Here is a 22,954-nt window from a genome sequence, read left to right as displayed (position 1 = left end):
TCCTTTTGGTATTTTGATGGTGGTGGGTTAATCATATTATGTCTTAAAGGTTATGTCTTTAGAGTTTGGGTGGCGTATGTAGATTTTAGGGGTCTTTGTCTTTCTAATCAGCTCCTAGTTTCCTGGTTCCAACCTTTCTGAATAGGATTATCAAATCTGCATTTCTAGAGACTTGGCCTCTGCCTAGTTTCTGCTTGGGGCTATTAAGAAAAACTGGGTCTGCTTTTCTGCCTTTAAGATTCTTTGGGGAAATATAATATTCTGCCTTTTAATATTCCCAAAATATTTATTTCTCGGAGGTGTGTGTGCTGTCCTCCTACTCCTCTCTCCACGCATTCTCGGGGTTAAACTGGATAGATGTTAAATGAATAGCTGTTTGAGACATGTTTGAATAGACGAGCACAAATCAAGGTGCACTGAAGATGTCCCCCCGAATGGTGATGAATCGCCAAGTTCAAAGGTCAAACCAAGAGCCCATGAATAGCTGTTTTCCATGTTGGCCTACGAGATTTCAGTCTTGTAATGGACTGTGTGTTGTCCTGGTGAACAGGGAGGGCCTTGTTATTCAGCGTTCTTGACCATAGCCAGACAAGAGCTACCTGTATTACAACCCATGGTTAATGTTTCCAGAAAACAACAACAAAGAATCTAGAAGGAAAAGTCAGCATGACTGCACAAAATCGTGTTCTGTTGATACTATTAGGAGCCGAGACAACAATTTTCAAATGAATGCATGCATGCATTATCATATCTGTATTCTCATCAGAAGAAATCATAGGTTTCAAGTGGGCAGTTATAGTGCTGCTGTATTGTTTTATGCTTTGTTGGCAATTTCATCATTTGAAGATTGGATCTGATGTTTCCTTATCATTTTAGATCCAGCAGTGCTCTGGAGAGCTGTTGTTGCTCTGTGAATAAGCAATAAACATACTCAAGACCAAACAAGAGCACTTTGCATGCATATTTAGCACACAAGTGGTAGAATCAATTTAAGGAATAGGGTAACTTGAATATTATTACCAATGTCTCATCAAGGCACAGGGAAATCCCCCAAATATATGTTTAGTAAGCATTAACGTCAATGCTAAGGTTTCCATTCTCTTATTTGGTGTCGACAATTAAACAGAACAAAGCTAACACCAACTGAACTATTGAGGAACTGTACATTGTCCAACTCGCAGTGCTGTACTTATTTTAAGTCTTCTTGCCTTCATAAGGAGCCTTGCCCTCACTCTGATATTCTGCAGATAGATTTTTTTAGACTACAACTCATCACTCATTTCTGTAAATATACGTCATTGCCCAGAGCTCATTTATAAAGGTGGATTTATGGCTCTGCTCCTAAAATCTGCACATCTGTTTTATCTTGAGTAATGTTTTAATTGCTGGATAACATCCAAGAGAATTACCCGCTGCTTTCAGGAGACCCCGTTTTCTTCAGCCCTTTGGGAACCAAGGGACCACTTAATCTCAAGAAGATATATGATACACGTAATGGCCTCTTTGATTTACACATCGATTCCTGCTTTTTATTTTGAACCCTTTAGTATTATTAGCTTGTGGCAGCAAGAACAGAACCCGCGAAAGAGGAAGATATTCTGCTGAATTTGCTCCACGGGTTGATGCATTATGCATGGCTTTTGTCTGGCTTTAGAGAGTAAGGGATGGTGAATTCACAACATTGATCAGGAAGTCTGATACTGTAGCAAAATTAATAGGCCATATGTAGACTTGTAATAGACAATTGGAGAAAACGTGAAAGGAGGAATTACTTGACAGGTGACTTCTGGATAAAGGGTGAGAACTAGGCACCAATAAAGTTAAAATTGCATATAAACACCACTGAGCAATGTTTTTTTTAATCTGATAATAACTCATAGGCTCACCAAGATTACTGCCTTCTTTTGGTGAGTCTGCTACATTCTTGCATATACGCATGCATTTATCTTTATCCTTATTTTTATTTATATTAATCTTGGTTCATCTGCAGGAGTCAAAGTAAAAGTTTGTGGGAAAACAGGCACTGCTTGTTAAAGCACTGCTTTTGGTTTTCCTATAAGAAACCAAAATATCTTATTGTTCCAAAACATACTGTTGTTTCCTTCTCTGGATATATCATAGAATCATGGGCCTGGAAGGGACCTTGGAGGTCTTCTAATCCAACCTCCTGCCCAAGACAGGAGTCCTTATACCATTCCAAACAAATGGATATCCAATCTTTCCTAGAAAACCTCCAATGTTGGAGCACCCACAACTCTGGGAGGCAAGCTTTATCATTGGTTGGGGTAGGCAAACTTGGCTCTTTTATGACTCGTGGACTTCAACTCCCAGAATGCCTGAACCAGCTATGCTGGCTCAGGAATTCTGGGAGTTGAAGTCCACGAGTCATAAAAGAGCCAAGGTTGCCTACCCCTGGGTTAATTGCTCTTATTGTTAGGAAATTTCTCCTTAGTTCAACATATCAAACCTATATAGATGGTTCATACTTGGCTATATTTGGTGAATCCCAGGATTCTATTAAAACCATATTTCTAAATACTAACACTGAATTAATAGTATATATTCATTCATTCAGTTCAATCAATCAATCAATCAATCAATCAATCAATCAATCAGATTCTACAAATTATCTACCTTAGGTGTAAATGGTACTATTGTGCCATTCTTTCTATATAGAATCACTCAGTTGTGCTTGTCATTAGCCCATTATGAATAGATGGAAAAACTATTTGCTTCCACTTTCTATGACACTGGACACAAAGCTCTTAATTTAAAAAGGACTCTTCTGCCTAGCTAACATTCCATGATGACAGATTCTCTGTAGCTTTACAAAAAAAGATCTCCAAAATGCACTGCACAGAACCTAATGCATAAATTCAATCCTAAATAATGAAGATGTTTCACCTGTGTCTTCATTACAATAATGTTGCCCAAAAATGGTGAATTAGCATTGATTTTTCCACAAAACAACCTTATCTGATATTTAGCCAAATATATACAGGAATTTTGACAGGAATTCATACGACATTGTCTCCTATTTGTAAACCACCTGTATTTTCTATTACTTCCATTTTTAACACACACCTCTGTTGCCAGAGCCACATTATGAATTTTGACTGGCAGTCCTGTGCTAAGAACTGATAATTGGAAAGCGCCTTTTTGTAAAAATATCCTTTTTAAAAAACTTCTATTCAATTATGTTCAGTTCTCAAAGACTGCCTGAATAAGCCCCTGCAGCTTTCTTGGCAATGTTCTTCAGAAGTGGTTTGCTATTTCTTCCTTCCTAGGGCTAAAATAGAGTGATTTCTACATAGCTAAAGAAGAACTAGAATCCCTGACCTCCTAACCTGAGGCTTTAATCACTACACCAAACTGGCTTTTCTTTACATTCAAAAATTATTACCTATTTTCTTTTACCCAGGCCAAGCTCCAAATACATATTACCAAGAATAATTGTGCATCAAGACAGTGGTGAGAATCTTTACGGGAAACAACTAACAGGCAGCTGTTAGAAGCACCACAGGAGGAAATAGAACTGTTGAAACAATTGAAAGTCTCTTTCGATTGTTATTAGTACCTGCGGACACTGTGAGGCAATGCAAAGTGCCTCATTGAAGCAAACTGGGTCACTTCTTGACCTTGATGAAGAGAGTCTAGTATTCATGTCAGAAACTGCTGCTTTCTGCCACACCTGGTGAAGTAGGCTTTCATATATATATATATATACCTGCACCCACTTCTCAGACGTGGACTGACTTTCCCTATTATTGATGGCCAATGGATTGCTTTGGACAGGAAGAGGCTTGCAACTGATGACTTGCTGTAGTAAACCCCCCCCCAATGTCTGGCAGATCTTCTGTTTATGGTTCAATTATTTGATCCTAACTATGGGGCTGCCTTCTGTTTTCATCCTGATTTCAATTTAGCCTTCTGCTTGCCTCTGGTCCCAATTGCTTCTCAGTCATGATGTCCAGTTTGTCTATAATTGGGCTATGAACTGAAACATCCTTAAGCAGGAGGTTCCCACGATCTTCCTCACCTTCCTCCTTCTCCTTTTGAATCAGGTGAATGTTAAAAGCTCCACACAGAAGTACTTAGGTGCATGCAAATATCTGAATCAGGCATCCGTATTTTGAGTTGGCAGAACAAAATGATCTCTTGAACGAAGTGAGTGGGTTCCTGTCAATTTTAGTACAAAAATAATAAAAACAAAAACAAAACCCCACCTAGTTTTACCAGAATTCAGCTGGAGATGACAGCATGGACTTACGGAAAATATGCTTTTTGCTGCCTTCTTGTGGTAGTCTGGATTTTTGCAGCCCAGATCAGGAACTCCTGCCCTGCCATTTCTTTATGTTTGGGATTTGAGGCGGATGTCTTCACTTCCATATAGTAGCATATCTATTGATTATAGATAGAAAAACGTGTCTTTAATACAGCCTCTTCAAGTTTGTTACATAAAACCTAACTCTCATGCTGATTGGGAATTTGCTATATCACAACTTTCTTTTTGTGAAGTTGCTGCTAAAGAGAAAGACACGGAAGATTGTGGAAAGTGATGGAAAAGTGTCCAAGGTGTAAAACCACTTTGCTTGTTGGCTGGGTCTTGGCATCTGGGTCATATGTACTCTATACATCACATTTGCTATTTTTCCCTTCTGTAAAAAAATTATGATCCCCACTGATCATACTTGTATTACAACCGTGGGCTCATGAGGCAGAAGTGAAGCCATGGTATCCTTGATTCTGTTTATATACAGAATCTTAGGAGTACCGATAGAGGAGAATATTTGTAGATCAGAGTTGAAATGGGGGATCTTTGGTGCTCTCTGAGCTTGGTTGTTTTCTTACAGATGTTTCATTTCCCAACTAGGTAACATCATCAGTACTAGTAGGGAGTGGGGTTTAACTCTCATTTTTTATTCTAATAGCGTGCCCTGTCAGTGTTGGTGACTGTAAGTTAATTTCACAATACATGGACAGACGTAATGTCTGCAAGAAAACAACCAAGCTCATTCAGCACCAAGAGTCATAGGTGTGTTCTTTCCTACTACTGGCTTGAGGGCTTATCCCAGGATCGGAGGTGCTTTAAAGGTTGAGTTCAAATTTGTTTAAGGAATAAAAAAGGGAAGAAATGCACCACAACTCTTCTTGCCCTTTGGCTGGACAAAACATTTCCTCCCAATAGACAAGGCTTTTAACGGCAGGCAGCTACCTCACCTGACCTTTGAATACCATTGTAATCACTATTTCTAGGAGAAAGACAATTATGTTGTCACAAGTGTCCTCCTTCCCAAGAGCTAAGAGCATGCCAGATTGCACTTCAGTCTGATGTATAGAAAAGTGTAATTATTTGGCATATGCAAATAAGAAAAAATTCAAAATTATGTTGATACATTCCTGCCTTAAGTTTATTTCTTTTTCAATTGTGACTTAAAAATCAAGGTAATGCATGCCTAACATTTCATGCATCTGGTGAGCATGCCACGTTATGTATTTATTGCCAGTGACTAATCCTCTAAGATCCGAATGAATGCATCCTTAACAGCAAGGGGAAGATATGACTGTGCATATGGTGGATTTATTATGCCATGAGGTCAAGCTAATAATCTTGTTTCCCTGGTGGTTTTATGGCATAGCTCTCTTGTGCTATACAAGGCTGCTTGGAAGGAAACTTGGAAGGAAAACATTAAATAGTGGAGGTTGGTAATGATAATGGAAGTTAAAACCAAAACACAAGCAAACAACAAAGCAAAACAAAACATCATGTTCCAATTCAATTTTAGCAGTTTCCATGCATACTACTAATGCAGTCTTCACAACCTTTCTATATGGTAGCTATCTATTAATGAAACACTAAAAGATAATAACTTGGAATAAGCACCACATATTATCTGGATCTTGGTGGTAGCTGGCATACTTGTCATCAATGCTGATGGGAGAGACAAGCCTGTTTTATAAGTCCTCCCCATTTAGCCCAGGAGCAAAGTCTACAGACCCAGCTTATTTAGTCCCTGAGGCTGATGATTGTAAAAGAATGTTTTTCTACCCTAAATATATTAAATAGTTAAAAAATGGCTGCCTGTTTATGGCTCTCCAAATCAGCTGCTTCTCTTTTTTTTGTTTTTGGACTTCTAGCTCAACTAAAACAGAAAGCAACATTCTAGAGGCGCCCCTGGATCTCGCTCAAACACATTTTTCATTCAAATGGATTTGAAACTCTAACACAGGCCTGGATGACGCTTTCGATCTTGATGCTTAGGAACGCATGTCAGAAACCTCTAATGAACTGAAGTATTGGTATTGCATATGCCATAGAGCTAAAAAAAATGCACCAGTAATTCAAGGCAAGTATAGTAGATGGTATCTGGTTTCTTCTTTCAATATAACAAACATACACACATTCTTACTCAGATACATTCAAATGCTGGTGGGATATTCTTATTATTGTTATGTAATATCTTTGCAGTGAGAGTAGTATTGACTCTGAATCCCATTCAAGATGCTGACTCTTACCTATAAAATCCAAAACGGCTCAAGGGCTGCATAGCTACAAGGCTGCCTCTCCCACCCAATCCAAGTGAACAGACCAGGTCTGCCATTTCTATGTATTTATTTTTGCAATGGCTTGTTTCTGTTTTCATACCGCTTAGAGTCTTTTAAGAATAAGTTGGTTAAAGTATTTTAGAAAGGAATAAAATTAGTGGAGCATAGACATTCATCCATGAACCATGCTAAACTAAAAACAGGCTCGATAATGTCTTGTGGCTTCTCTTAATATGTAGTGAGGGACAAAGAAAGCATGAAAATATGCTAACTTGTGAATGGCAATTAATAAACTTGAGTGGGTTAGAATAGTATGTATACTGTCTAGCCTCGCGGTTCCTTTCCCTCCATATTTTTTTATTTATTTTATTTTATTTATTTTAATTCCATTTATATCCCGCCCTTCTCCGAAGACTCAGGGTGGCTTACAAACGTAGCAGTAGCCTTCATTCTATGTATATGCCTGCTTATTAGGGCTTTCACACACACCCCAAGCGGCATTATTACAAAGTCAGCTTAATTGCCCCCAACAATCTGGGTCCTCATTTTACCTACCTCGGAAGGATGGAAAGCTGAGTCAACCTTGAGCCTGGTGGGATGCGAACCTGCACTAATTGCAGGCAGCTGGTGTTACTTAAGGAGGCATTAGCCCACTGCTCCACCAAGGCTCCTGAATGTTTAAATCTTTGGCCAATTTAAAAAAGGATCTCGGTAATATTCTTCTCTTCCTTTTCCTGGTCTTATTACCCTTATAGTCCAAATTGTTGTCTATAATGGCATTAAAATCTCCTAACAGACAAATCTCATCTTATTATGTAATGCTTTAAAAAACTGTTCTTGATTTCCATTTGGGGCATATATTTCTACAATCATTACCTTCCTATAGTTTATTTCTACCTCGACTATCAATATTCTACCCTCTCTATCATTATAAATTTGTTTAGCTACCAATTTCTCATTCACGTATAATGCCACCCCCCTCTTTTTTTGTCGGTCTAATGAGACAGATAGATTTCCTAGTTTTGGTTGATCTAACAGATATTTTTGTTGTTCCTTTATATGAACTTCCTGAATTGCAATTAAGTCTAATTTTTGACAAATAAGTTTATTAAAAAATTTCCGTCTTTTCATTGGTGAGTTTAACCCATTAATATTCAGGGACAAGATCCTACATTCTTCTCCCTTTATTTTACTTATATCTAGGTTTTGTGCTTCTCGTTGTCCGGGGCTCTCTCGCATCTTTATCTCTACCCCCATATATCTCTGTGGTCTCTCCAGATTTATTTCCTCTGTCCTCTGCTCCTAATACTTTCCCTTCTATGGCTATCCATCTTACATCTCTTTCTCTTACATCCCTTCCATCTTGATCTTCTACTTCTACTTCATCTTCATTATTAAAGTGGAGTTTATAGAAATCTTCTGCCTTCTCTATCAAATCAAATCTGTACCTTCTATCTTGCCATGTGACTAAAATACCTTCTGGGGTTATCCATCTAAAATTCACATTATATCTAATCAATTTTGATGTTAAGAATTGATAACCCCATCTCAAGTCCCTCATCCTTTTAGGTATTTGTTTGAGAACTGTTACCGTATTTTCCGGCGTATAAGACGACCCGGCGTATAAGACGACCCCCAACTTTTGAGATGATTTTCATGGGTTAAAAAGTCGTCTTATACGCTGGAAAATACGGTATCTGTTGTCCTCCAAAGTCTAATGGCTCTTCTCTTGATCTATGTAATAGTTCATCCTGAATCGATTTTTTGACCAGCCTTACATGTACTTCTTTCGGGAGATTATGTCTGCTCGCATAATTAGTTTGAACCCTATATGTCTTGTCAATTTCTGCCAACATTTCATCTTTCCCTATGCCAAGCACCTTTGCCATTAAGTCTGCCATCATATCCGGCAGATCTTCACCTTTTTTTTCTTTAACATTTTGAAAGCGCAAGTAGTGAGCAGGCTTCTCCGCTTCCAGGAATATCACTGTTGTTTCGAGCTCCCTATTTGCCCGAAGTAATGTTTCACTTAAATCCTCTACTTTCTTCTCCTCCTTCTCCATTCTCACTTCCATTTCCTGTAGTCTTTGCTCATTTTTAATTAATTGTTGCCGGATCCCCTCAAATTTACCGTCAATCGCTTGTATTCTTTCCTTAAGCTCACCAGTATCGCTTCTTACTTGACCTATCTCTTCCTTCATCTCCTCATGGTTCTTGGTCATTGCTTCATGCATATTTTGTAAGAGGACTTGTAAATCTTTAAAGGAGTTTGACCTTTCCCTTTGTAGCATGTCCTCAGTGGACGTCTGGCTAGAAGGGCTTGAAGACATCCCTAGCCCCTGTGGCGTCGCCCTCTTTCCTGCACTAATCTTAGTTAGATTCGGAATGCTTGTCATATTTAGCCAGATTACTCAATCAATACCACACTTTGCAAATGCCTAATTCCTTTAGCCTTGTATAAACCTTTAACTATATAACAATATAATTATATGTGTATCTATGTCTTTAACAATCATATAGTTGATGGACTTTTTTGGATTACAAATCTGAAGTGAAAGTGCGTCATATTTGGTAAAAGATGGCGGCTAAACCACCCCCTAAAACTCTTCGGAGTGCTGGAACTTCTCCCGTGCAACAATCATTATTGCAGGCGCTGCATCCTCCTGATGTATTGACATCAAAGGACTTACAAGATGCTCTTGAAAAACATACCCAGGTAATTTTGGAATCAATTAATATTAGATTTGCACAGATGGAGGAGAAATTGGAGAAATTGGAGGAGAGAATGGAGGAGAGGATGGAACAGAAGCTCAAAGCAATGAGGGTAGACATTTTGACTTCAGTGTGTAAAGTGGCTCAGTGTGTGGAAGAATTGGAGGGAAAGCTAGAAGACTTGACTCAAAAGAATGCTATATTAGAAGCAAAAGTATTGGAGAATGAAAATAAAATGGAAAAGGAACTGTGTCTTGCTCAATATTTCCAGATGCAGTTTGCCATTAGAATTAGAGGCTTAAAGGAGAATACTAAGGAAGATCTAAAGCAGCTGGTTTCTGAGGCTTTTGAAATAGTGTTGAAACAGCCAGCATCTGAAATAAAAGGAGGCATGGACAAAGTGTTTCGTGTGAATTCATGGATTGCCAGACAGAGGAAGTTGCCTAGAGATGTGGTGGTATACTTTGCAAAAAGGGAAACTAGAGATGAAGTTATACAAGCTGCTTATGATACTAAAGTTATGATTGCTAATCAAGAAGTTTTGGTCTTAAAAGAAATTCCTCCAAAGATTCTAAGGAGAAGGAAGGATTTTACATTTCTTGTGCAAGAGCTCAAGCAGCGAGATATAAGGTTCAGATGGGAGATCCCAGTGGGGTTGATGGTGACGCACGAAGGTAAAAAGTACCGTTTGGTTACTGTGATGCAAGCGCGTGATTTCTACAATAATGTTTTAAATGCAACGCCATTAACACTTTTGGAAGCTGGAAAGGGATCTGGAGAAGGAGTGCATCAAGAGGCCGAAGATGGTCAGATAGAAGACAACGGTGTTGGAGGAGATCAAGATATAACCTCGTCGGATGAATCTATAAAACAGAGGGTGACGCGTGCTGCTGCAAAACGATCTAAGAAGAGAAAGTAGCAGGAATCGCAGAAGTCTTTGGAACTTTTACGACATAGTCAAGTAGTCAAGTAGGGGAGGGGGGAAAAGATTTGGGTGTAGACGCAATATATTTTTATATTTGGTGGTTTTGTGGAAAGGGTGAGCTTTTTTGGATTAAAGTTTAAGTTTTGTTTGCAATCTTTTTTTTTTCTTTTTTGTTGTGTTTGGAATAATTATAGATGTGGTACTGGAAGAGGAACGGTCGATTACAGAAGAGTTGACTTTAAAGTTTTTTGATTTGGGATCCTTGGTTAATTTGGAAAATTATTTGTAAGAATGTTATATCATGGAATGGATAAAATGGATGGAGTTTATTTAGGATAAGTATAGGGTTGAGAAGGGTTTTTTTTTTCTTTTTCCTTTTTTTTTTTTTGTCTTTAATATATGTTTAATACTATTAAGGTTTGTTCCATTCTATATAAGCTAGAGAGTGTCCTTTTCTTATTCTAGTTTTTTTTTATATATATATTTAATATTGTTAAGGTTTGTTTTATCCTATATAAGCTAGAGAGTGATGGATTTTAGAATTTATAGTTGTTAGTAAATGGTTGCTTAGGCTTGCTTTTTTTTTATATATATATACCTTGTATTCAGCTCTGGGAAGTAGGGGGGGGGAGGGGGGGAGGTAGGGGGGGGGAGGGAGGGGGGAGGAGGGGAGGTAGGGGGGGAGGAGGGAGGGGGAAGGGGGGGTTTTTTAAAGGAAAATTGTATTTTAAAACTTTTCAATAAAAAAAACAAAAAACAATCATATAGTTCATTTCTTAGCTAATTATTTCAATTCTATCCAATTCTAGCAGTCGACAGTTACAGCCAAATGGTTATTAGCAGGCAAACAGGTTATATATTTATGTTTATCTAAATATGTATCAAAATCACTTTCATATTTGGTTTCCAACTCCAAAATTAACTCCTTTTGTATCTTTCCCAGCCACCAAAGGCCAGTAGGTGTCCCACTATCCAGACTTCAGTTCCTAAATTGCTGTATCACTTACTCCATCTTAGGTCTGTTATCCACCCATGGCATGTAAGGCAAAAATTCAAAAGTTCAAAACTTTTCAAGACAGTCCAAACAATTCACTTTCCTTCGATTAATAATCCACACAATTTTTTCTCAAAAATTCAGTCTCCCAAGGATTTTCTCAAAAATTCAGTCTCCAAAACTCCAAAGTTTATCTTTGCCCCATTGCTTTTCTGTCAGTTCGCCTACTCTCGTGGCTAGTTTACAATCTACTGACTTCCTGGCTTCCTCTTCTTGTCACTCTCGCCTGTCGCCTTATCCCTCGTCGCTTCTCTTGCCACTTGCTCCCTCTCAGTAAGACACCCTCTTCAGGCCAGCACCTCTTTTCCAAGCACTCCCTTTTACTTTCAGATGTAAATATTTTGGAATTACTTTCCGTCAGCTCCGTTCCACCGTTGTACCGCTAAGTCGATGCTAGCTCTGTCCCTCTGTCAGATCTTCTTGTCGGCCATTACTGGCCTCCTCCTCCCCAGTTCCTAAATGATTTTATACATGTGGATCAAAACAGTTTCCTTGCTAAAAGGCAAACTAAGCACAACCTTAGGGTAATATTGGACACCTTAGAATATTACGTATCACATAGTGGACAACAGATGGCGTTGTTATTTCTAGATGCCCAGAAGGCCTTTGATAATGTTAAATGGTCATTCTTATATCAACAACTTAGATATATGGCTATGGGTGAAAAATTTATAAATATAATAAGGGCAATTTATACTAATCAGGAAGCAAAAGTAATTATAAACAGGGAAGCATCTAGGAAATTTCAAATACAAAAGGGAACACGGCAAGGCTGCCCCTTATCTCCATTACTGTTTATATTGGCATTAGAAGTCCTAACGAGGATAATTAGAAATGAACCGCAGATAAAAGGATTAGACATTAAAAAGGAAACTTTCAAGCTTCAAGCATTTGCGGATGATTTGGTCTTTATCATGGAGGACCCACAATATTCAGGACCGAAATTATTGGAAGAATTAGTTAAATATGGGGAAGTCGCTGGGCTGAAAATAAATAGGTGTAAAACCAAGATGATTGTTAAAAATATGACCAATAAACAGAAAGATAATTTGGCTAGCATTATGGACATAGAAATAGTTAAGAAAATAAAATATTTAGGAATCACTATCACGGCTAGATGCACTTCACTTAAAGAAGACAATTACGATAAAATAGTGAAACAAATAAAAGCTGATTTGGAAAGATGGGGAAACTTGAGCCTTTCACTAGTGGGGAGAATTGCGGTGATTAAAATGAATGTCTTGCCTAAAATCTTGTTCCTGTTTCAAAATATTCCAATACAACTTGATTCAATTTTTTTTCAAAATTTGAATAAACTGTCATTAAATTTTATTTGGCAAGGGAAAAAACCAAGAATTAAAATGAAATATTTGCAGGACGCAAAGGAAAATGGGGGATTTGGATTGCCAGTCTGGGAAATATATTATTATGCCGCAGTGTTAAATTGGATTAGAGAATGGATAATTCTGAAGAATATAAGATTACTAACTTTAGAAGGCTATGATTTACAATTTGGTTGGCATGCTTTTCTATGGACTGAGAAACAAGGATTATTTCTACATTTTCAAAAACATCGGATTAGACAAGCGTTATTCAATATTTGGAACAAAATTAGAAACCAAAACTATACCAAAGTACCAGTCTGGTTGTCCACCCTTGAAGCGATTGTTTATTCAAATCTGTTTATTTTGGGTAATAATATTACATACAAGATATTATGGATAATGAGGGGGAATTGAAATCTAGAAGCGAATTAGAACTACAAGGGATAAAATTAGATTGGTGGGCCTATCTACAGATACAATCAAGATTCGGGAAAGATAAGAAAGAATGGGGGATAAATACCCAAGAAACTGCTTTGGATAAAATATTATTGGGGCCAGATGACAAACAAATAAGGAAATTGTATAGTGTTCTTCTGGGATATAAAATGTTTGAGGAACAAGTGAAGGAAACTATGTTGATTTGGGCCAAAAAATTGGGACATGACATCGATCTAGACATATGGCAAATGCTCTGGGATAGAAATAAAAGGATAACACTGGCCTCAGCCTATAAAGAAAATTTATTTAAAATGTTTTATCGATGGTATCTCCCCCCAGCACGTTTAGCCAAAATGTACAAGACAATATCTCCTAGCTGTTGGAAATGCTCTGAAGAAATAGGCACATATTTTCATGTATGGTGGTCTTGTAGTAAGACGCAAAGATATCGGCAAAGGATTTTGACTTGGTTAAAAGAAATATTAGGATGCAAAGTCAAGTTTAGACCAGAATTTTTTTTATTGGGCATAACAGATGAGAAATACTCCAAAGAAGAGTTATATTTGATGATCCATATCATTACAGCAGAATGTCATTCGCCCAGAATTGGAAAAGGAGTGAAATACCGGAGGAAAGCGAGGTGACAAATAAAATTTGGGCGTGCGCAGAAATGGACAAATTAACACTGGAAATCAAGAATAAAGATCAATTAGGCTATTATAAAATCTGGAATAAGTTTTACTTTTGGTGGGAACAAAAGGAAGGTCTCCATTTGAGTTCATGGATTGGTTGATTGTTTTAAATAAGGTATAATTGTATATAACTGATGTGTATATTATGTGTATATATATATATATATGTAAATCTCAAAAACAATGTAAGACAAGAAGGTATGTCAGTCCGTTCACATTGTGTCCAATGTTTTTAACAATAAAATTTGATTAAAAAAATAAAAATAAAATAAACTTGAGTGGGCAGCAACGGCGCTATCTTCTGATGGCTTCGCAAGTTCCATTTCTGTGAACCCAGTGGAGACATAGCCTATCCTTTCTCACCTTTCTCTGTATGATGGGTACCCTGGTCCACAGAATCCCCAAGGACCAAATGACACAGCAGCAGCCAGGGCACACAAGAAGAGACTTTGTTTGGTTGTTGATGGCTTGTTTAAAGGTCATTTTGGGCAAAAACATAATTCATGCTTTGTAGAAAACCACCCTCTGATGTTGGAATATGAGTTATGACAATCTCTAGCTTTTGGCATCGTCTCCTGAAATATCTGATTGGTTGGCTGCAGACTAGGAAGCCTGAATAAAGGGGAAATCAGTTTTTGTTTTTGAAAAAGCTGCTTCTTCACTTATCATCCATTTTCAATAAGTAGGATAGTGGGAAGAAGCACGAGTAGTGAGATCCTGCTTAAGTCACACTACAGGAAGTCCCAATATCCTCTCTCAAACCATCTTCTCTACCAGGAACTGAGGATGCCCTGAAACTCCAGATACACGTAACAAATAAATTAGATGGACTGGGCTGAATTATTTGTAATACCCTGTACATGCAATTGCCACTTTTTCCTGGTTCCATCCCCATAAACTCCTTTTTACTGATGCTGATTTTTTTCTCTCTCTGGACCACTGGCTCTACTCTGATTCTGCTTATGTGATTCTCTTGGCTTTATAAGGGGATTTCTCCTTAAACCTTCCCCACATGCAAGATTACACAACAGCCTTTTTTTTAAGGAATAACAGAAGGTTTGTTAAGTTCTGAACTTTGCGTCAGCAGGAGAATATATTTTATCCTAAATGGATGTTCCGCCTTTCCTCCAGAAGCTTAAGCTAGCATATATACCATTTCCTTTTTTTCATAATTTTTCTTAGACATCATTTCCTTACACGTGGCTTATGTTTAATCAAGGGAATGGTCAGATGTTCCCCCCCACCCCATCATAGTAGCTGAAATTATGAGAAGACGGAAGCACTCCCCCCCCAATACTTCTTGAACATGTAGAAGTGATGGGAATTCAGCTCAATTCAAGTGACCAAGAACAGGAAGGTCACAAAAAAAAAGGAGCTGCAGGTTCTCCAAATCACACCATTGTGTTTTGTTCCTTCTCCACAATGGCGTGAGAAGGGTTGGGGTATCAGTTCTCCTTCTGAATTTCCTGCAGTTGTTTCAGTGCTTTGCATTTGTATTTTACACACATGCCCACGCCCACACCAGCTTTCCTTGGGAAATAGGCATACAAGGATCTATTTGTACCAGAAGTGTGTGCCAGACTTCCTGGCTGGTTTCCACCACTCAGCTACAACAGCAGAGGTGCTCCCATTATTGAGATGCAAAGAGGGTCTGTCTGCCTGCCCTCTTTCCACATCAGCCCTTGTCCTAATTGCCAGAGGCTATTCCCATGAACTGCTGCATATTCATTACTCTCATCTGGCAGAACAGTTGCTTTAGAGGAGGAAAAACCAGCACGGAATGGGTGAACCTCCTCTTACGTGTGCACTGAAAGCTCTCTTTATAATACGGCTTCAAGTAAGCCCAGAGCTGCAGTTTATAAGAACAATTGTTCTCTCTGGACCATTAGCTCTTCTTTGAATTCTGCTTATATTTGTATTCTTTCACTGCATGGTTTTGGAGTTTCCCCTCCACTATTAGGCATTTTATCCAAAGTCTATATATGTGCAGGTGTAATTCACACATTAATTAGACCAGCAGCTTGGTCCACAGAGCTGTATATCGTGCCAGCAGTTTTAAAGTGGCCTCCATCTACTTATTATCATAAGACAGAGTGAGGGCCACTAATTTGGATGGCTTTAAAAAGAAAGATTGGAAAAATTCATGTAGGACAGTTCTATTTAAGGCACGGGTGTCAAACTCGCCACATCACACGACGTGTCGCGACATATCACGACTCTTTTTGCATTGCTGGCAATGGGGTGGGCGTGGCTTCGGTATGATGAAACCAGCCCATGGGCCAGCAGTTTGACACCCCTGATTTTAAGGCTATTGATTTTTGCAGACTCATTATTGCCTCTGGGTAAGAATTACCTCCAAATAATTGTTGTAGAGAGTATGTGGAAGAGGGGTATATTTCCACCACTTTTGTGCAGTACGTAGTTCAGAAGTGTCTAGTAAGCCATTATGAGACACCAAATGCTGGATTAAGATGGGCTTTAGCCTGACCCGAAACAAGGTATGCTAACTTTTTGTGTCTAACGCCAGAGTTACAGAATCATTCTTACTAATAAAGGCTAGAGGCATGGCCGATATAATTCAACAGATACCTGGAGGGCATGAAGTTGGTTAAGTTTGAAACAAAACACGTATGCTAGTAATTCCCATTGCTTTAGTAGGGATATGGAGTAGGCAGAAAGTCTATCTGGCCCAAGATTATCCAGTGAAGGTTATGTTCAATGAGGGACCTGAATTTGAACCTTTCCAATTTCAGCTTGACATCTTAATTGTGCTATACTGCTTAAAGTATCATACTGTGCTATAATTTGTGTCCCATTTCCTTATGATGCAATCTGATAAAGGAATAAAGTGTGGTGCTGTTTAGTCTCCAGAATAAAACTAAATCTCTGAAACACCTGATGCAATGATTACCAATGCTTGGAACTTGTTTCCTAGTTCCTTTGTTTTCAAGAACATTGTGGTCCTTTTTTCTGTCTCATTTTTGAATACAAAGATATGTGCATCATGTTTGAATACCACTGATCATTTTCAGCCAATTTGATGTAGTGGTTAATATGAATCAATATACATATACAGTATACATTATATGGATCAATATACACCATTCCATTATCCACCATGCTACCTGACAGTATGTTTATGAAAATATCTTTCTGAATATAGAATAGCATGGAATCCTTTCCATTTAAAAAAGATTATGACTCAGATGGAACCTACATGAAAAATACATGCAGTTGTATTGCACCTACATATAAGTCCAAGCATTAAATACTGTAATCCTTGAGTTTTAGAAGTAGAGGACTGCATTAATGGCATGAGAACAGCAACTGTTTTACTGAAGACGACATTTTCTGTTTCCAAATAGAAATCCAAGGTATCCGGAAAGAACTATAATGGGAAAACTGTCATTACATTATGGGGCTTAAGCAAAAAGGCCAAAAGTATCAACCAGCACAGAATCAGCCAACCACTTCCAAAAACTCTTGCCACGAAAATTGCAGAAACTACAGAATCAGCACTTTCTGATATTATGCATCAACATTTATCCCTGTTTCTTTTCTTCAAAATAACAAAAGTAAATAACAAAATTTACAAATATTTATTATTTGTAAATAACCGTTTAATTTAAATATTTCTCAGGACTAGCAAAATGGCTGCCCTCTCACTCTTTTCAGAGCCACCCTTTTACTGACAAAACACAACCTGGCACATAGGTTGAACAACCCGCATGGGGACTGACACCCCCCCATCCCCCACCCCCATGTTCCTTCATCCTTTTTGCTGGCACTGCCTTTTAAAGATCTGGCTACACACCAGCTTCTTTTGTATACACACACACAGACACATATACACGATTTGCATCACTGAAGACATACCAGGAATCCAGTGCAAAAGGAAATTCTGCCAAGAAAGGAAATATTGACCCTGATTGACAAGACGCTCAGTACTAAGCCAAGCCATTAATGACTCTTTAGAAGTAAGGTTCCCTTAGGAATGCTTGCACATAAAACATTTTTTTAGTCACCCCAGTAATTTTAAAATAATGACTATTGAGATGGCCAACAGTTATAAAACTTGGGTTTTGTTTTGCCCCTGCTTTGGAGTAACATGTTTTTCTTTTCTTTTCTTTTTTAAAAAGGTAAAACCATTCTGCATCGTTTGCCAAATAATCGTGTGGCTGAATCTCAAGAATGCCCAGAATTTTTCCTTTTGAGTTCTTTTGGGCAGGAACTGTTTCCTTGAAAAGTCAAGTTGCAGTTAGGTTGTACAATTGTTTCTTTAGGTTCACATTGGAATGGGAAAAAACCCCGAAAAACACAGGAAGAGTCACAAAATCACGCAATGCAGTTTGTGGGAACCAGTTGCTCTGTCTCCTCGCCACTTGGTCTTTTTCTTCTTCTGGTTCTTTTCTGGAACCTGTTGCCTGTTTGGGAACATAGAAGATATATCAGTACTGCTTTTAAGATTAAAGAACTAGCTAGAACTAGAACTAGAATTCTAATTCTAGAACTAGAACTATACATTTTATATATATAGCAATAGAATAGCACATAGGCTTATATACCACTTCACAGTGCTTTACAGCCCTCTCTAAGCAGTTTAAAAAGTCAGCATATTGTCCCCCAACAATCTGGGTCCTCATTTTACCAACCTTGAAAGGATGGAAGGCTGAGTCAACCTTGAGCCGGTCAGGATTGAACTGCTGGCAGTCAGCAGTCAATAATATATTATACATTATTATATTATAGAGTAGAATAGAATAGAGGTGGAAGGGACCTTGAAGGTCTTCTAGTCAAGCAGGAGAAACTATACCATCTTAGACAGGTGAATGTCCAGTCTCCTCTTAAAAATCTCCAGTGATGGAGCGCCCATGATTTCTGGGGGTAAGCTGTTCCACTGGTGGATTGTTCTCACTGCCAGCAAGTTTCTCCTCAATTCCAGGTTGTTTCTCTCTTTGATCAGTTTCCAACCGTTGTTTCTCGTCCTTCCATCTGGTGCTTTGGTGAACAAACCTGCCCCCTCTGCCTTGTAGTAGCCCCAGATGCTGGAATACTGCTATCATGTCCCCCCTATTTCTTCTTTTCTTTAGACTAGCCAAACCCAAGTCCCGTAGCCATTCTTCATATGTTTGAGTCTCCAGGCCCCTGATCATTTTAGTCGCTCTTCTCTGATTTTTTTTCCAAAGCTCTCAACATCTTTTTTGTGATAATGGTGACCAAAATTGGCTGCAGTATTCCAGGCGTGGTCTTACTAGGGCTTTATAAAGCGGTAATATTACTTCGTGTGATCTTGATTCTATGCTTAGAATTAGATATCTGCCCAGGACACCTTAGTTCTTGGTTCTAGCTATAGCTAGAACTAGAACCAGGAGCTAAGAAGTCCTGGGCACAGAACTCACACAATAGTTGTGGTGGTGGGTGATTTCCATTACAAAAGTGGTGAATGAACCAAACATTCTCCCTCCCTCTTTGAAGGAGCATTCTTTTCCTCCTGAGAGAGAAGTTTAATTACATCATGCTTGTCTGATGATTTAGACTGATTTTGCATGCAGAACCAAAATGTGCTTTGTCTGCTTTTGTCTTAACATGGTTTGTCAACTAATGTTCACAGGGCACCAGAGTGTGTGTGAACCTTCCAACTGTAGCTTATTCCACAAACCATACTCGAGATATAGCAGTGGTTGCAATAAGGAACCCAGTACAGTTGAGGCTAAAATATGATGCCTCTTTTTAATAGTGCTAAATAATTCCACTAAGCTAGAAATATGGACATTAGCTACCTTAAGAATTGCAATCTACAGAGCCAGAGCATTAGTCTGTTGGGCTTTTTGTGTTCCTGACCTTGGTCTCCTTTTGCAGTCTTTTCATTTCCAGGCTAGTTATGAAATATCTGCAGAAAGAGAAGCAAGGAACACAACCTCCTTGTCCAAAAAACGTTTGTCAGCTACATATATTCCCCATTATGGAGCCCATTGGTCTATCTACCCCAGGATTCTTGACTCTGCAGGCAAAGCAGAAGCTCTGTCATTAAGATTTCTGTCTTTAGCATTGGAAAGCCGTCGAAGTTGAATAAACTATTTTCCTGAACAGCTTGCACATGAGTTATTATTTCTTTATTTCTTTATTGGATTTAGGCGCCACCTGACTTCAAAACGAGACTGGGCAGCTCACAACATCAGATAGAAAACAGAATAAAAGCACAGAGTCACACAAATAAGCAGATGGCATCACCACATTACAAAAAAGATGTTGAGACTTTGGAAAAAGGGCAAAGAAGTGCAACTAAGATGATTAAGGGCCTGGAGACAAAAACATACTGTATGAAGGACGGTTGCAAGAATTGGGTATGGCTAATCTAGAGAAAAGGGACGCGGTGGCTCAGTGGGTTAGGACACTGAGCTTGTCGATCAGAAGGTCGGCAGTTTGGCGGGTCGAATCCCGAGTGCCGCGTAACAGAGTGAGCGCCTGTTACTCATCCCAGCTTCTGCCAACCTAGCAGTTCGAAAGCACGTAAAAATGCAAGTAGAAAAATAGGGACAACTACAGTGGGAAGGTAACAGCGTTCCATGCGCCTTTGGCATCTAGTCATGCCGGCCACATGACCACGGAGACGTCCTCGGACAAGCGCTGGCTCTTCAGCTTTGAAACGGAGAGCCAGCCCTAGAGTCGGAAACGACTAGCAGGCATGTGCGGGGGAACCTTTACCTTTACCTAATTTAGAGAAAAGAAGGACTAGGGGTGACATGATAGCAACATTCCAGTATTTGAGGGGCTGCCACAACTTATTTTCCAAAGCACCAGAAGGCAAGACAAGAAACAATGGAAACTACTCAAGGAGAGAAGCAATCTGGAATTAAGAAGAAAGTTCCTAACAGTGAGGACAATTAATCACTGAGAACTGCTTGCCTTCAGAAGTTGTAGGTGCTTCGTCACTGGAGGTTTTTAAGAAAAGACTGGACAGCCACCTGTCTGAAATGGCAGAGGTTCTCCTGCTTGAGCAAGGGGTTGGACTAGAAGACCTCCAAGGTCCCTTCCAGTTCTATTCTGATTGGTGTTTGCTACATTAACTGATTATTTTGATGTCAAAACTAAAGCAGTAATTGTGGCAGCCTTTGCATGCAGAAAACTAAAAGGAACTGTACAGAAAAAGTATGACTCCCCAAAGAATTGGAGATGAAAGACTAAAGGAAAACCCTGTATTCACACATCAAGGTAAGTCAAAGTTATCATGGTTTGATTAGCAATCCATGTTTTTCCTCCAATACTATTTTTGCTGCTCTTACTTTATAGTTAGAACCAACAACCAATAAAGATTCATTGCTCACATTATGGTTCCTTGTCTTAAAATAAACCATGTTTTTTTCCCCACTGACCTAAGGTGCATATCATACGAAGATAAAAGTAAACATGGCTTAGTGCAATATGAATCTCATAATTCTACTTAGTCTCAAGCGACTGAATGTCATATCTGGTTTGATCCAAAGTTTCTACAGGAATTTTAAAGCCTTAAACATGAATTTTCTAAAGCAAAAACTTTGGAAGGACAAAAGAAAATTTTGCTATGAATATCTCAAAGGAAAATTAAACACAGACAAGGAGTTTATGCCATTTTCAGCCTATGCAGAATCAATATGGATGGATGGATGGATGGATGGATGGATGGATGGATGGATGGACAAACTTATTTCTGCAGTTTGGAAATAGTGGCTGCTGCAAAAAGATATGGTATTTATTTTTATAGTTTTATGGGCAGCCAGGCAGTGTATGTACTGTATCTATCTAAAACACCTAAATTTTAAGCTATAAAGATATATTTTGAACCCACTGTTCCACTGTAATAAAAAGACAACCAGCCTCAATTCCAGCTGCAATTTGTTCAGTAAGCCCCATAATAGAAAATCAGTATTACTTGTGAGTGTATCTATCCTTAGCATGAGCAGATAAAAATAACCTATTGAAAACATGAGATGCCACAAGGGAATATATGTAACTATTAGAAAGTTAATTTCAATTGATCTCAAGAAAATCAACCCCCAAATAAATTTGTGCACAATTTCATCTGATATGATTTAAAAAGACTGAACTGACAATTCATTTAGTAGTCAGCAGTATTTTCAAGCCTGAATACCGTCCATTAAATCTCCTACTATTTCATGATAACTCAGATTGAGATCACCAAAATCGCATGCAAGAATGCAGATTCTTGTAAAATCTTTTAAGAATAATGTGATTGCAAAGCATCTCATGTATGTTTTGCATTCTTACTCAAGATTGTTGAAACTCCATGAGATTTCCTTGCTTTTTAATTCATCTCGGGTATTGATGGGACTACAGATATACCTTGACTTATGACCTCAACTGAGCCCAAAATTTCTCTTGCTAAGTGAGACATTTGTTAAGTGAATTTTGCCCCACTTTACAACCTTTCTTGCCACAGTTGTTAAGTGAATCACTTCGGTTGTTAAGTTAGTAACATGGTTGTTAAGTGAATCTGGTTTCTCTATTGACTTCGTTTGTCGGAAGGTCACAAAAGGTGATCCCATGACCCCAGGACACTGCAATGGTGATAAGTAGTTGTCACGCGTCTGAATTTTGATCACGTGACCATGAGGATGTTGCAACGGTCATAAGTGTGAAAAATGGTCATAAGTTATTTTTTTCAGTATTGTTGTAACTTTGAATGGTCACTAAACATACTGTTGTAAGTTGAGGACTACCTGCATTTTTAGATTTGAAAGACACCATGCAGTCAACACTGATCTACACTAGAGAACCTCTACTAGCAGCCTATTCCAACTTTCCCAAAATTCTGCAAATTGTTGAATCCAGTGCTTTTTTTGTAAAAGAAAAAGGTGCCGGAACTCCGTTCTGAGCGTTCTATGAGAAAAAAAGCCCTGGTTGAATCCATCTGAAGAACTTTAAATTAGAAACATTTTGGTGAAACCAAGTGTAGCCCATAGGATGTACTTTCCAGTTTTAGAGAGATGGTTTTCATTGACAGCTTGATTACCCACAACTTCAAAGCAAAGAAACGACAGTAAAGTTGTCCTTCTGTTCTCATCCACTCACTAACCACCCCTGCCCCAGTCTCTGCTAACTTCTGTGGGCAAGTCCTGTTTCAAATTGGCGAACATAAGAAGCAAGAAAGTGCCCCAAAGCTGTTTATGAGGCATGTAAGGACTTTACTGTATATTATTTTGCTTGAAACAAAAAGAAAAATAAAACTAATGCAACTACAATACTGGTTTGTTTTTTTAAAGTG

General features: G+C 38.5%; 1 protein-coding gene across 3 annotated transcripts in view; it reads right to left on the bottom strand.

The window, feature by feature from the left end:
- Nucleotides 1-16,901: 16,901 nt before the first annotated feature.
- The window catches only part of MRAS (muscle RAS oncogene homolog), a 61,619-nt gene continuing 55,566 nt past the window's right edge, over nt 16,902-22,954 (bottom strand). For all 3 annotated transcript variants that reach the window (XM_081341702.1, XM_081341704.1, XM_081341703.1), the window contains one exon: nt 16,902-18,116. In XM_081341702.1, coding sequence (XP_081197828.1) covers nt 18,020-18,116 — 97 coding nt within the window. In that variant the 3' untranslated portion in view covers nt 16,902-18,019. The remainder of the gene's footprint in view (nt 18,117-22,954) is intronic.

This window comes from Vipera berus, assembly GCF_964194415.1.
Source record: "Vipera berus genome assembly, chromosome: 1".
NCBI classification, from domain to species: domain Eukaryota; kingdom Metazoa; phylum Chordata; class Lepidosauria; order Squamata; family Viperidae; genus Vipera; species Vipera berus.
Note: the sequence above shows the minus strand (reverse complement) of the source record. Positions and strands in the feature narration are given on the sequence as shown.